We start from the raw sequence: 13,968 nt of genomic DNA, 5'->3' as shown, positions 1-13,968 counted from the left end.
TCTGGATATTTTTTTAAATTTACCTTATTCCCATTACATGACTGCTTTTAGCGAATTTCCCATTTAGGGAATAAGCTATTACCGTAGTACTCATGGTAAGACCTGGACCCGGGACCGATTTACTTTTTTGTTTTGAGGTCCCTAGAGGCCAAAAACACCATATGTTCAAATTCATATATTTATATATATAAATAAAGATTAAACATTAATAAACTTAGTACTCAAGTAAAAATTATTTATTAAAATATTTACTGACTATAGTTATGCCTCTAAGGCCATTTTCAAAGATTTACGTTGGCCACTTTTTCATATTTATATATATACTTACTACTACTTTATATATATATATATGTATGTATGTATATATATTTATATATGTGTCCATTAGTGGGAGAACTCAAGCAAAAATCATCCGATTTTGATGAAATTTTGTACAAACGAGTAAACCTACGTTTATTTGAACGAGTTCGCAAACCAGCATGATTGGACTATGGGAACAGGGGTTTATGGGGTAAAAATTGGTTTTTCCCAATTTTGACACTAAAAATATAAAATTTAGCAATTTCTTTTCAAACCATTGTGTAGAGCTTAAAAAAACAAATAATTTAGTATGTTGTTCGAAGCGTTATTGTGCGCCTAATGGTTACGGAGAAAATTCCTAAAATCGGTCAATTTAAAATTCTCATGTTATTCTTATGAAGAACTAGCTGTTGTACCCGTGCTTTGCAACGGGAAGAGGACACAAAATAGAAACATTTTAATCTTTACATCTGTTGCATATAATATTTACACATCCGCCAACGCATTTAAAAACAAAATTCAACTTTTATGGCCTTAATAGAATCTTCAGTTTCTTCACTCACAATAAATCAATAGCAAAACTAAGTCAGCTGTTATAAACTTTAATAATATTCCTGTGCCTTATTAATACAGTCTTTTGAAATATTAAAGAAACTATATCTATAGGTACTGTACTATAAAAACTTTTAAACAAATAGTTTAGCATTAAAGACAGCAGACAAAACTAATATGATTATCAAAGCATCAAGGACTAAACAATGTAATAGCAAATACAGTAGGCCTATATGTTTCATTGCATCTCTGATTCTACTCTACAAAAATATCAACAAACAACCTGAATATACAAACCAGTTCTTTTAATCAGTACCATTGTCCATTGCCTTTAACATTTTCACACTTACCATTAAGTAAACATAGTAACAGATATTTCATTGATTTTAGAAACGAAAGAACACTGTGTACTGTACTGCTTAGTTTTATGATATTTTTCTTGCTTTAATTTAATCAGTGGTGTGCCAAAACACAAATAATAAATGTATCAAATAAAGTAAATGTGAACTGAAAGCTATGTTAAGATAAAATAAGAGTATTTTGTATTGCCATTTGATAATTAAATATAGTTACACATACACAACAGATTTCCAGAAACAAAAAGCAACGACGTACAATTTAGTTATTGATGATATTCTTTAGTTTAGGTTTAGCAAAACACAATAACTTAATTTACCTAAATATACGTATAAAAAACAATGTGATGTGCAAGTTATGTTAAGTTAATCTAACACATGTTAAGCAGTTAGAATTTATTTAAAGTAGCCTCCAAACTCATACAAAACATCTATGCATTGTAATTTTCATACTGTTTCCATGAAAACATATCAATAACATTATTTTCATAACTTAGACGCTCAGAGCCGGAGTTGATACAGCAACGGTTTTTGATTTTTTTATATAATCATTGACATAGTTTTAGAATAAATAATCCATGATAAAAAGTTAGGTTAAAATTAACCTACCTCATAGTTATGGAAAATATTATATTTAATTTCTTTGTATCAGCTGTCTGAAATTGTGAAATATGCAGTTTAGCAGTTCTTCTTGTTTACATTTAGATGTCAAAGCAAATGTAAACAAACATTGTTAGTGTTCTCATCGCAGCCATGGAGATCAATCAATATTTACTTTTAAAATGTTCACCTCAGAACTTTTAAAGCCAAACGGGCAAAGCCCACGGTCAGTATCGAAGTTTGAATAGTCCTATAATGGTCCTTGGTACGGTAGCTATATTTTTTGTAAAATTTAAGCCCAGTTGGTTCAGTAGTTTTTGCACCTATTAGTAATACACATACAGACACCATTAGATTTTTATATAATAATATAAAAATATAAAATATAAATAAATATAAATATAATAATATATAATAATAGTATAATAGTATTATAGATAAGTAAACTGTTGTAGTTTGCTTGTTTATGAACATATTTTGATCAAATTTGGAAAAAGCATTCATTTCATACTAAACTATTAACATTTTACAAAAAAACACCTTGACTTTTTACCCTCCCTGTTGCAGCAAACCTAAGTACTCGTTAAATTAATGTTATTTAAATAAGGAATAAATGTGACATTTTTAAGGAGACATTTTAGTGCAAGTCCAATCAGGCAAATGGAAATTCGCTTAGTCTACAGGTTTGCTGCGGCGGGGGTATTTGCTTATTCGAGTTTATTGCAGATGAGAATTTTACTTGAATATCCCTGTGTCAGCCAACCTACTTAGTACTTAGTATGCTGAATTGTGGGGCTTATCCAAGAAATTTTTTTTTTATTAAAGAGGTTGGCCGCCTCTTTTAACCTTGCATTTGCCCGTCCACATAGACTACAGATCTGTGCGTGGAACGTATCCAGCAAAGCAAGGGGTGAGCCGGTACAGTACGAAGGTGAACTGTACTGATATGTTTGTGGCAGTGACCAGGACCTGAACCCACGACATTGCTGTCTTGGGCCCAAAGTCTGTGACGCTACCAACTGAGCCACCGACTCATCTGTAACCTGTAAATTGCAGTTGCTAATTGATCTTATCCAAGAAGGTAACTAAATGATGGTCACATTTAGGTCCATTCCTAACAAAAATATAAATGTAGGCTACAACCTCTTTTACCCGCATCCCATTAAACTGAAACCCGGGATAATCAAGACAAAATAAAATCAAGATAAAATTGAAGTCAATTGGGAAAATTATCCAGGTAAAAGGAATCATCCGCCAAGGCATGAGTAGTTGGTCGAGGGTATGTAATGGAGTAGATGACAACGCGTACCTCATACCGTGATGGTAAACAACTATTGATTATTAAGAAATAGATTTCCTGTACAGTTAGTTGTATATTTTGAGCCCACAGCAGTAATTGAAATAAAAGTACAAGACTATTGTTGTTGACCTCTTTCAAACAAAAAAGTCTAAATGCTAACCTTGTACTATCAAAAATGGTTTTCCCTTTTTACGTTGGTAAATCATATTTACTGTACGTAGAAATGCAAAAAAAATCTTACAAAGAACATTAAAGTGTTTAATTTCAGCAAATTTTCTACATAAGAAATGGCTGTAAGTCTCGTGGTAAATAGACAAATTTTTATTTGTTTTCATGTTCCCAGAGGCCAAAAACACCTAATACAGCCAATGGCACCTAAGGGACCTACAGCTTATAGTGGAATCCGAACCACATTTTTGCCTTGTAATTAACAAATTGGTCTAATAATCAGATAGTACTGCGGATGGTCGTACTCATTAGTGCTGACATTAATCCACACCAGGGAATATCGCATCCACAGTGCATGCCTATAAATATCCTATAAGTCAGCGTGATCTGATTGTGGGAACAGTATTTTGTGGTGTAAAAATTTGTTTTCCCATTTTTTACCCTCATAACATAGAATTTTGCAATTTACTTTCCAAACCATTCTGTAGATTTTATTTAAAAAAATAATTCAATTTATTCAAATGTTGCTGTTGGTTACAGAAAACATTCCAAAAAACTGTAAATTATGTAGAATGTAAGTTATTTTTATGGAAAATATATCTAACTTCTGTATTTTGTTTGTTCATGGGTATTTTGATATAATTTGGCAGATTTAGATTGTCCATACTAAAGCTATGAACATACCAATAAAACACTATTACCTCCCTTGTAGCAACAAACCTATGTATTCATAAAACCTTTCTTCAGCAATTTCTTTCTCCCATAACAATTTCATAAGTCACAGACACTAAAACAGTTAATATTTTTCATCTTTGATGTCAAATGGAATTCTTGTGTGGGGAAATTTATGTAGTAGCCTGGTAAAATTAAGTTTCAAAAGAAGGCAGGTAGAATGTGCCAGAGCACACCAAATTCAATTCAATTATCAATTGAAGTCTATGTAAAATTTGTCCAGTATTTTGAGGTATTTAACAACTTGTTAATTTTCAGGAAGGGTTACACAAACCATTAACACCATTAACACGCTGTTGAGCTCAGGTTTTAAAAGCAGGATCAAGTGGAGGGGGTATATTAATTCCCATAAAACCGCTTAAACTTTGAGAACGGAGTATAACAATAGATTAACACGAAGCATTACCTTAATATATTGGACCAGAATTATATATTTCCTGATCATTTTAAAAACATTGCCTATCAACAAAAGTTACAGACTGGTTGGTGGTCAAAACATTTGTTTGGGACAAAACATTAATATATTCAAATGAATTTTCAAGTGAATATTGGGAGGGTTACTATTGAAATTAGCTTTTGAATACAGTAAAACTATCTGACCTCGGCAGGAACGGCCAAAAGGTTGAATATACGGAGCATAACTTGCGGTCTCGTAAATTTTAAATTGCAGAACTGCGATAGTGTAAATCACAATAAGCGTAGTGTATGATATGACAATATCACCTAATACACTGGGGATCAATAGGTCAACCATCGATGTACCGATAACATCGTTTTTGTGGCTAAAACATCGATGTTTTATTCTGATTTTCATCTACTCTCTGTACTGAAACAGCTAATTAACCTAAAACTAATACAATGCAGTCATGGAAAACACCGACATTTCAATACTTTTGGCCAAAATTATCTGTACTCTACCCTACCATAGATGTGAAAAACATCGAACCTAGACTATCGATACTCATTCCTATAATACACTAAGTATCACTGGATTTGTGAGATGTTTAGTAGGACGAAGAAGTATTCCATTTCATTTCAATAATATTGCGGGTTTAAAATCTCGACTTCGCTCTATTTTCAGACTTGGTTTTTTATCAGTAGTTCTTTTAGGCTGGACTTAGCTTGGCTCGAAAATCACAATGCTCGCTCAAGTACGTCTGATCTTGACTCAACCTTTTACAAACACTGCAAAGCAAAAAACTGGACTGAGCAATGCAGACATGAAAATTGCTATGAACCAAAAGATTAATATTCCAGATTACTGAATTATCGAATCACAACCAATAACCATATTGCATAGTATATTCAATTGTAGTAGGCTAAATGCTTTTACAATTTAATCTTACACAAAAGGAAAATGTGTTAACAGACAAGAAAGAAATCTCAGGTGAAAATAAAGGGAAAAATCTATAAAGAACACTGCTTTAATAGCTCAACTTTTCGACAACAGTGAACACACACGGATAATATAACCATTACATTGATGGCAAAACAAACCGATGTCCTTTAAGTTACACTTGAACAAGCTCACAGTTTCATTAACAGGAATTTTACAGTTACACCTTCAAGACGACATTCTGACAACGTCTACAACATTCCACACTCAGATCAGGAAGACGACCCATATAAAACTAATGTATTTGTAAAATATGTTTTCTTTTAAAACATCTTGTCCAAGGAACATAATGTTTTACCACTCAGCTCAACACATTTAAACCTGAATTTAAAAAAAGAACTAAAATGAAAATTGTTTAAACCTGCTATTAATAATTGAGAGATAAATCTATTTCATTTTACAGAATAATAATTCAATTAGATATTTTTTTCATACTGCAGCAAACACAGCTGTTTTTAATACATGTGTTGCGGAAGTGTAGAAAGACTAAAAAGCATTTTTAGTTCCTATCGAGTAAAAGTCAGCTGTTGTAAAAAAAACAGTTGTAAACTTCGATTGTAGGCAATCACATGTATCAAAATTATTTATCGATTGGTTTAATCGGTTGTGGCTTATTGTTGCATTCTTGTCAATAGTTTGGACATATCGATGGTACAGTATAATGTGCAGAAACACAATCGTAAAAGACAGAATGGTGAATCAATTACTAAACAGCTGCTTATTTACTTGAGCAAAATTGAAAAAAAAAGTTGGGAGTCATTTTAAGTGGTTATCTTTACGTGGATAGTATTTTCGTTTTCTAACTTGGTTTGTTAATTAATGCTGCATTATAACAAAAAAAAATAATTCATCATATGGATAAAAAAGTGTCTTTTTCAACTCTCGCTCATTTTCTGTATAACTTAAGCTCGGGTCAAAAAGGAATCACTTTACGCCCTAATGATTAAATATACTAATATATATCTCAATACTGTACACACAAAAAAGGGTTTTTGCCAACAGGTTAAGCATGTAAAAAAAAGTGTTTTTATCGCTTCAAAAATGTTCAATAAAATCCAAAACCTAACAATTAAACTAAAAAACTATACACCATCATACAACTTTGATAGGCCGTACATAAAATTACAATATACACATGGAAAAAACACATAACAGTTATCATTTAAGGATATTTTAATAATAATCTGTTAATAATTATTAAAATTAACATAACTTAAAGATAAATTATGATTCAATTTTTCAGTCAGGAATAAACACAAATTACATATACTTTTATAAAAATTGTGTCCAGCCCCTCATATCAAACAAAAGAACTTGTTCGGTTAGAAGATGAAAAAATTAAATGGAGAACATAATAACTTTTGACAGGAGCAAAAAAAAAACAGATTAAGGTATGTAATAAACTCATTTGGTGTAAGACAAATGCAATATTTATCATAACTTATAAGATTGATTGGATTGGTGATATTTCAAATGATAAATCGGAGATAATGACTCATTGCCAAAAAGAGTCTGATATTCCAATGAGTCAGTTATCCTGTGTATGATATTAGAAGTGTTGCATCTTATTCGTACACTGACATTGATTCGAGAGTTTACATTTTTTTAATCATACATCTCATTCATTTACACTTCAATCTATGACACATTGATTCAATTGATATTTTCGAGTACAGATAAAACTTCAGGATCTGAATTCAATTGTGTTTTTGACTATTTTTTGACACAGTTTTTAAAAGTTCAAAGACACCAAAAGCAGGTGTGCAAAATAAATGAATAATAAGCTAGTACAAGTACAAGTGAACCTAATAAATGAAATTTTAATAGACAGAAAAGGTTGTATATTTTGTCTTTACAAATTAAATTCCAATTCCGGTGGAGATTCTCCCCGACTATATGAAGACACATTTTAATGCTAGAAACCCAAAACGATGTTTGTAAATCGTGACTAAAACTTATTTTAACAATTCGTTTGATGATCACACAACCAACTGTTACATAATATGAAAAAACGTGGGCTTGAGTTTTAACAAAAATAATTATACAGTATTTTTAAGAGAGCGTGGAATGGTAACGATTTTTTTCACCTATTAACAATAAAAACCAGGCATTAAAGATAACAGTTATGCTTACACACCATTTAGTAACATTTCCCTTTAAAACCCATTAAAAACAAGAAATATAACAGAAGACATTAGATCGAGTATTGCAATAAGGAATGTAACGTAACACGATGAATAAACTTTACTGTGCATAAAATGGATATAAACATAAGTACACAAATAAACTAGCTATAATGTATTCAATTATAATAGCAAATTATTAAAATTTACTAGCTTACAAAACAGTTTTTATAACAAAAAAAGGTTTTGTTCCAATTTTGTTGAATATGAACATCTTAACATCATAGGCCTAATCATAGTTGTGACATTTTTTCCACACAAAATTGAGCTGAAAGGCAAAGCTCAACAAACTAGTACATGTTTACAATATAATGTATGTAGGACATAATAACTATCCTTTCTGCTACCTACTTAATTTGTATGGATGATAATTATAAGTTAAGAAAATCCTGCTCTTATTAGTATACAATTTAACTTTTGTGAAGTATTTAAATTTTTATCTTATTGAGGATGGCCAATAATTGTTAATATAGCCTACAGGAATTTCTGGATGAGGCGTATATGATACTTTTCGCTACAGCACCAGCAACAGGGTTAAACATTACCAATACCATCAATACAAGGTTACTGGATCGATCCTGAGAAAAGTGAGTAGCTTTTTGATAGATTGAAACTGGAACCAGCTGTCACTGATCTGGCTTAAAAAAATTGATCCTGACTGACTAATAAATAATAATACAGCTGATCTTTTGTCAGTAACAAAGCTAGGTCATCACACACCATTCTACACTCATCCTTCACTCATATTTGGGTTAAGATACGCATATAGGTGGTGTCCCTATCTCAATTGATAGTAATACAAAAAAAATGTTCTAATTTTGTTAAAAAGGTAACATTTTACAATATTTACTATGGAAGTCCAATGTGCCAAATCTGATTAGTATTTATTGTATAGCTTCATTGAGAGCATTCTGAAGAAACCAATACAATTCCTTTTTGAACAATTGCCCTGTAAATGTGCTCGGTAAATTTACAGCCCTCCAGCTGATTTTACCTATTCCTTTCTGTAAACAACTGTCTTGTCAAAAAATCCAGAACTGTTTACTGTGTAGAATGGCAAAATATCAATTTATAGTTCCTTTATAAGGAGTTTTCATGCAAATTTAAAAGTAAACAAATACTCTCATCTATAGACCTAAGTTTTAGTATTTTTATAAAACGTCTTGAGATATTTTTTAAAAACCTATAAAAAAATTAAAAATCTGTAAATATATATTTCACTATCGGATAAAATATAAAAATATACATCCTTAAAAATTTAATATAAACAATATTTGCAAAAATGGTTTATTACAACAATGTTAAATACCATATTGTAATTATTTAACCTACATAGCTGCAGCAGGAGTTGGTTTTTCGAGCAGTCTTGTAGAACGCCTTCGACTGCATACTCAGTCCTTCCGATTTGGAAACCAAATCATCAAGCTTTTCCCCCCTCTCCAGAACTGCCTCTATTGTGTTATGCTGTAAAAAATATAAATAATGAACAATCAAAATAATAATGAATATCCACTGTTATTGAATCTTTTAAAAATTGATTTTATATTGTTGCTTTTTACCATCACTGGTTTTTCCCACAAGTCAAACAAGACTACTTTTTTTCAATGTGTATCAGTTTGAAGTGGTGCATTTTTATGTCCTTGGAGTATGGAATTTCACACTCCACTTGTCCAATACAAAAAAAGCGCAAACAATGGTCTATGATTATATTTCTATGACGATTTTGTTTTGACAAGTTATTTAACTGTCATGCACAATAATTTTATATAAAAAATACTCTCATAAATAAAAAGACTTTGGTTTCACATTAGTTTCATAGAACGCCCTGTACATAACCACTGCCTGGGTAGCTGAGTGGTCATGCTCGCCTAACAATTAAAAAGTTGCTGGATCGATCATGATGAGAAAAGTCAGTAGCTAAGATAGATCAAAACTGGACCCAGCTGTCCCTGATTATTGGGGTCGGCCTAAATAACTTAAATGATCCTCGCTAATAAAACAGCTGATCTCAGTCTGTAACAATGCCACACAGATCTCGCTCCACCTTCACTTGTATTTGGTTTGTCCTCAGCTCTATTCATAGTGATGCATTTAACAGCTCAGTTCAATTTACTAATTTCAAATGAATGCTTCAAATCTATAGTTTCAGATGCATTGTGCTCAGACTGGTAACTAAACAGCCAACTAATGTGCTTAGAAATACATTTTAAGAAAAGTTTATGAACTCACTAAAATAATCTTAGTCTCATCCAGTTCGTCTTGGATCTTGGTCATAGCATCAGCTTCTCTGGGGTTCTGGTATTTAGAGAGGTACGTGTTCAGTTGCGGGAAAGCGATGGTAGCTTCGTTAGCCGTGGGCCACTCGTGAGATGGCACCTTGGCCGCAAAGTCGTCCAGCACTTTAGTCAACAAGGTGTGGGCAACTCTGTGAGGATATTCATGATCTGATAAAAGAACCCCAGCCAGGTTATCGCCTCGGACATACACGTGACATGTATATTCTGGAACACATATATACCAACCGGTTTATGAACATGTCAAGTGTTGGTAAAAAATCCCTATGTACTCCCAAGAGCACACATGTTATGAAAACTGAAGCAAAACACCACTTCAGATTTTTTTCAAAGCAATTATCAATAGCCTCCTATTTCAATTGATTTGGGTAGCCTAGTTAGTACACAAGTCCCACATCATATTAAACGTTCAAAACTCACCTTTAAAATGTCATCTGTATACATTAAACGTTCAAAAATCACCTTTAAAATGTCATTTGTATTTAACTTTCTTAAATGATTTTTGCCATGCAGAGACTTCATTAGATCAATATTTAAAACACATGAGTAAAACTCTTACACTCACTTGGGGACACGGGAATAAGATATTTACAAGGTGGGTAAAATATAGAGAGAAAAGAGTAATTTGCCAGAGGGAAAGGGTAATTTATGGGAGTAAACTTAGGCCTACAGGATATTTGTTTCTGGTAAATGGAACATTTCTCTGAAAATAGTGATATTAAATAGTGAATAGCAAATTAAATTTTAATGGGTTTTACTGTGGAAGTAATTTGATTACCTATTAAATCAGAATAAAGTGTGATCAGAATAAAGGAAGACATTTTTTTACCAGGAATAATTTGTTGTTGTAGTAGGGGCCTAAGGTATAATTTAATCGCGTCACATGACTAAATTGAAACATTATTATTGGTCTCTATGATTTCTTTGTACATACAACTTCCTCCTTGTTAGTTTTCAGTTTGGGAGTTGAAATGGCAAACGTAACTTAGTAGGCCTACTTACATCGCGACTGCAATAATTGTGTCTTATAATGCCATTATTATGTAGGGCCTACATGTATGCGTTATTCGGACATAATTGCCTTTCTTGTCAACTGAACTTCAAGCACGGAGTGCTTGATTGTCAAATTGCTTGCATTAGATTTATGGAAATATATGTTCACTGAAGGCTGCTTGATGAGGAACAAAGAAAACCTTTTGTTTCGTAGTTAGTAAACAAAAGAGAAAACAGTGCTTGTAGCTTTTGCGATTCCTGGAGTATGAAATTGTGTAAGAATTTTGAGTGAAGTTGCTGTTTGATATTCAAGTACTTATTAGAGAAAGTTTGGTTGGGTTAGGTAAATCTATTTTCCAGTTAATATTTTGGTAGATTTTTCTTTTACTACAGATTATGAGCATCAAATACTTAATTAAACACTTTTTACACAATTTCATACTTTTCAGAAATCACGATTTGGAAGACATGGCCACGAGTGTAGTTGTGCCAAGATTTTCTTAAACCAACTTTGTATGGTTAGGAGGGCCTAAGTTACTGTGTTACGCTCATAAACTAGCACACATGACCCACATTGTTCATAGTAGGCAGGCATTAGGCAACATAAAAAACAAAACACAAGCCGATTATTCTGTTGCTATTTATTAAGTATATTTTATTGGTGATTTCCCTTATCAAGTTATTATAACAGTTGTGGAGCCTAGGCATAATATTTGGTTTGAAAATATAACCTTATCCACTCGTTAAAACTTGATGCATAAACTTTTGATGCAGAAATGTACCTAGCTGAAGATACATACCGTACCCTAATTAAACTGGTATTTAGCTTCAGGCCTCTTGTAAGAGTTTCTCTTTTACAAATTAAATTAGGCTAATTAACTTGTAAGTTATAGGATCAATTTTGAAATGATAAGTTCCTTTCTAAACTCAATTCCACGTTAATCGTGCAGTACAGGTCTTATGGGAGATAGTCGTGCTATTTGGGTTATAATGTGTCACGCACCTAGTGGCGTCCACATCTGAAATAAGTTAGGCCTAATTGATATTGATTCATTTTCACATTATGTAGCCTACTCGAAACATCAGGCTTAACTTATTGCTGTGCAAGCTGCGTTACTACTGTCCTTGTGAAGTAACAAAAGTAGGCCTACATTTAACTTGTATTTAGATTTTATTTTTTAATTGATAATTTTTCTCTGGTAAAGTTGATAAGGTACTTTCCTGTTAAAGGGAATATTCATTATTATCGATGATTTTTTTTATAGACAGTCAATGTAGTACAGTCCTAGATATTTGTCGATGTGTGGTTTACGTTTTTGTGTTTATCTTACATAAGATTAGGCTAGATGAATATAAGTTCAGAAATTTTTTATCAATAACATACAACATAGCCTATAGCCTAGCCTAGGCCTAATAAAACTAAAGAGAACATGTTTCAGTCATCCCATAAGCTAAGACCTACCGTGGAATAGCGTATGACAGATTACTAACCTCCTTCCTTTACCGACTGTCTGGCTGCCGTTTGAGTCCTTTCGACTATTGTTTTGCTAACAAATCCCATAAATTCTTGAACACTTCCTCTTTGAAAGAATCCAAATGTTGACAAGTCATAAGATGATTTTAGCCATACTGCATTATGGACTCCCTTGAATAGAACGTTTAATGCATAAAGTTTAACCATCTCGTGTTTTATTAAACTAAGTAAAACGCAAAACTTAAATCAGACAATTAGAAAATAGACACAAGATGTTGGTTGGAACTTCCTTAGTTAAGTTAGCCTAGGCCAATGTCAATACAAATACAAAACAGTTAATAAATAAAGTATCACAGTTCCAAGGAGTTTCAGTTCTGACTGCAATCAAGTTAAAACCAAATTATTTTAACTATTCTTTGACTATACAATTAGAAAGTTTGTGATTATATTCTAAATTTGATATATGACAAGTAGGTTACTAACAAACAATACTAAACACCAAAACGTCAGTCTGCTGTGCTTAGCTTTTTTTAATCTTTCGCAGATCACAGAAAACTGACAGAACATTATGTGATAGATCACGACAAAGGCCATTGATTATAACCATGCAACACCCATGAAAGGATGTAGCCAATGCTAAACATATGGTTTTAAAATGCACTTAAAAATAAATATGATGAGAGGTTTGCTCACCATGAAGTTTGTCCGTCTAAAACGCCTCATGCCTGTGCGCGTCACTTTATCATCTTATATAATTCCTATTTAAAAAAGTTTTAATGGTAAATTTATGTAGCCTAGGGCAACTTTTACATTGCGCTAATATCAACTAAATAAATATTTATATTTTATTTTAGTCGTTTATGTTGGTTTCTAAACCTTAGAAGATATTCAAATGATATCAATGAGGATGGCAAATCCAGGAAGTACTTCCATCTTCCATTTGGAAGGTATGGGCAGAATGGGCCATAGCATTTTTGGGGGGCCCCGAATTTCCAAAAAAACGTTTTATGATGTTATAATTTTAATCAATTTGATCATCCTAATATGTACTTACCATTCTGGGGTCAGTAACAGTAGAGCTACACAAAGATCACCTCACTCGATTTTCTCTCTGCATATTCTACTCACCTTTAAAACATGCATCCGAATATGCTTCGCTCTAAAAGAGTTGGATATTTTTAAAATGTCAACTGAGTTTTTCTTTTAAAAAGTCAGTGTACATTATTGACCCACTTTCTATAATTATTCTGATGTAAGCTAAAAGGTGCTGCGGATCTGCAAAAAAACACAAAAAACAGACAGAACTCTGAACTATGCTGTCTAAAAAGTTCCCAACAGTAATGTCTAGTTAAAAGTAACCAAATCAAATCATACAACATTACTCTAACTTTTTAATGATGCCAGTTTTTTAATGTCAACTTATGTTTTCAACAATCTGACACACACATCCTGATTTTTTTATGAACCATTCATGGGCAATAGGTGAGTGAAAATGTAAAAACATGCGTTTTCAAGAAAAGCACTTATTTATAAAACATTTTTTCGAAAAGTTTTATTTTATTTAATTGACATTTGAAGTTACATCAAATGTCTATGGTCACAATATTTAGGTGGTTTTTA

General features: G+C 32.2%; 1 protein-coding gene across 1 annotated transcript; it reads right to left on the bottom strand.

Moving 5' to 3' along the window:
- Positions 1-5,416: 5,416 nt before the first annotated feature.
- LOC128991494 (synaptobrevin homolog YKT6-like) lies at positions 5,417-12,852 on the bottom strand. The gene is made up of 3 exons (XM_054414418.1): positions 12,366-12,852; positions 9,817-10,088; positions 5,417-9,051 (listed from the first exon to the last, which is right to left on the bottom strand). Exons 1-3 carry the CDS (start codon positions 12,553-12,555, stop codon positions 8,911-8,913), a joined length of 603 nt encoding a protein of 200 aa, XP_054270393.1. The 5' UTR covers positions 12,556-12,852; the 3' UTR covers positions 5,417-8,910.
- Between the last annotated feature and the right edge of the window lie 1,116 nt (positions 12,853-13,968).

The sequence above is a fragment of the Macrosteles quadrilineatus genome, unplaced genomic scaffold (genome assembly GCF_028750875.1).
Source record: "Macrosteles quadrilineatus isolate MER2022 unplaced genomic scaffold, UCM_ALF_1.0 Scaffold_4__1_contigs__length_99947679, whole genome shotgun sequence".
Classification (NCBI taxonomy): Eukaryota; Metazoa; Arthropoda; class Insecta; order Hemiptera; family Cicadellidae; genus Macrosteles; species Macrosteles quadrilineatus.
This window is presented reverse-complemented; position numbering and strand designations above follow the sequence as displayed.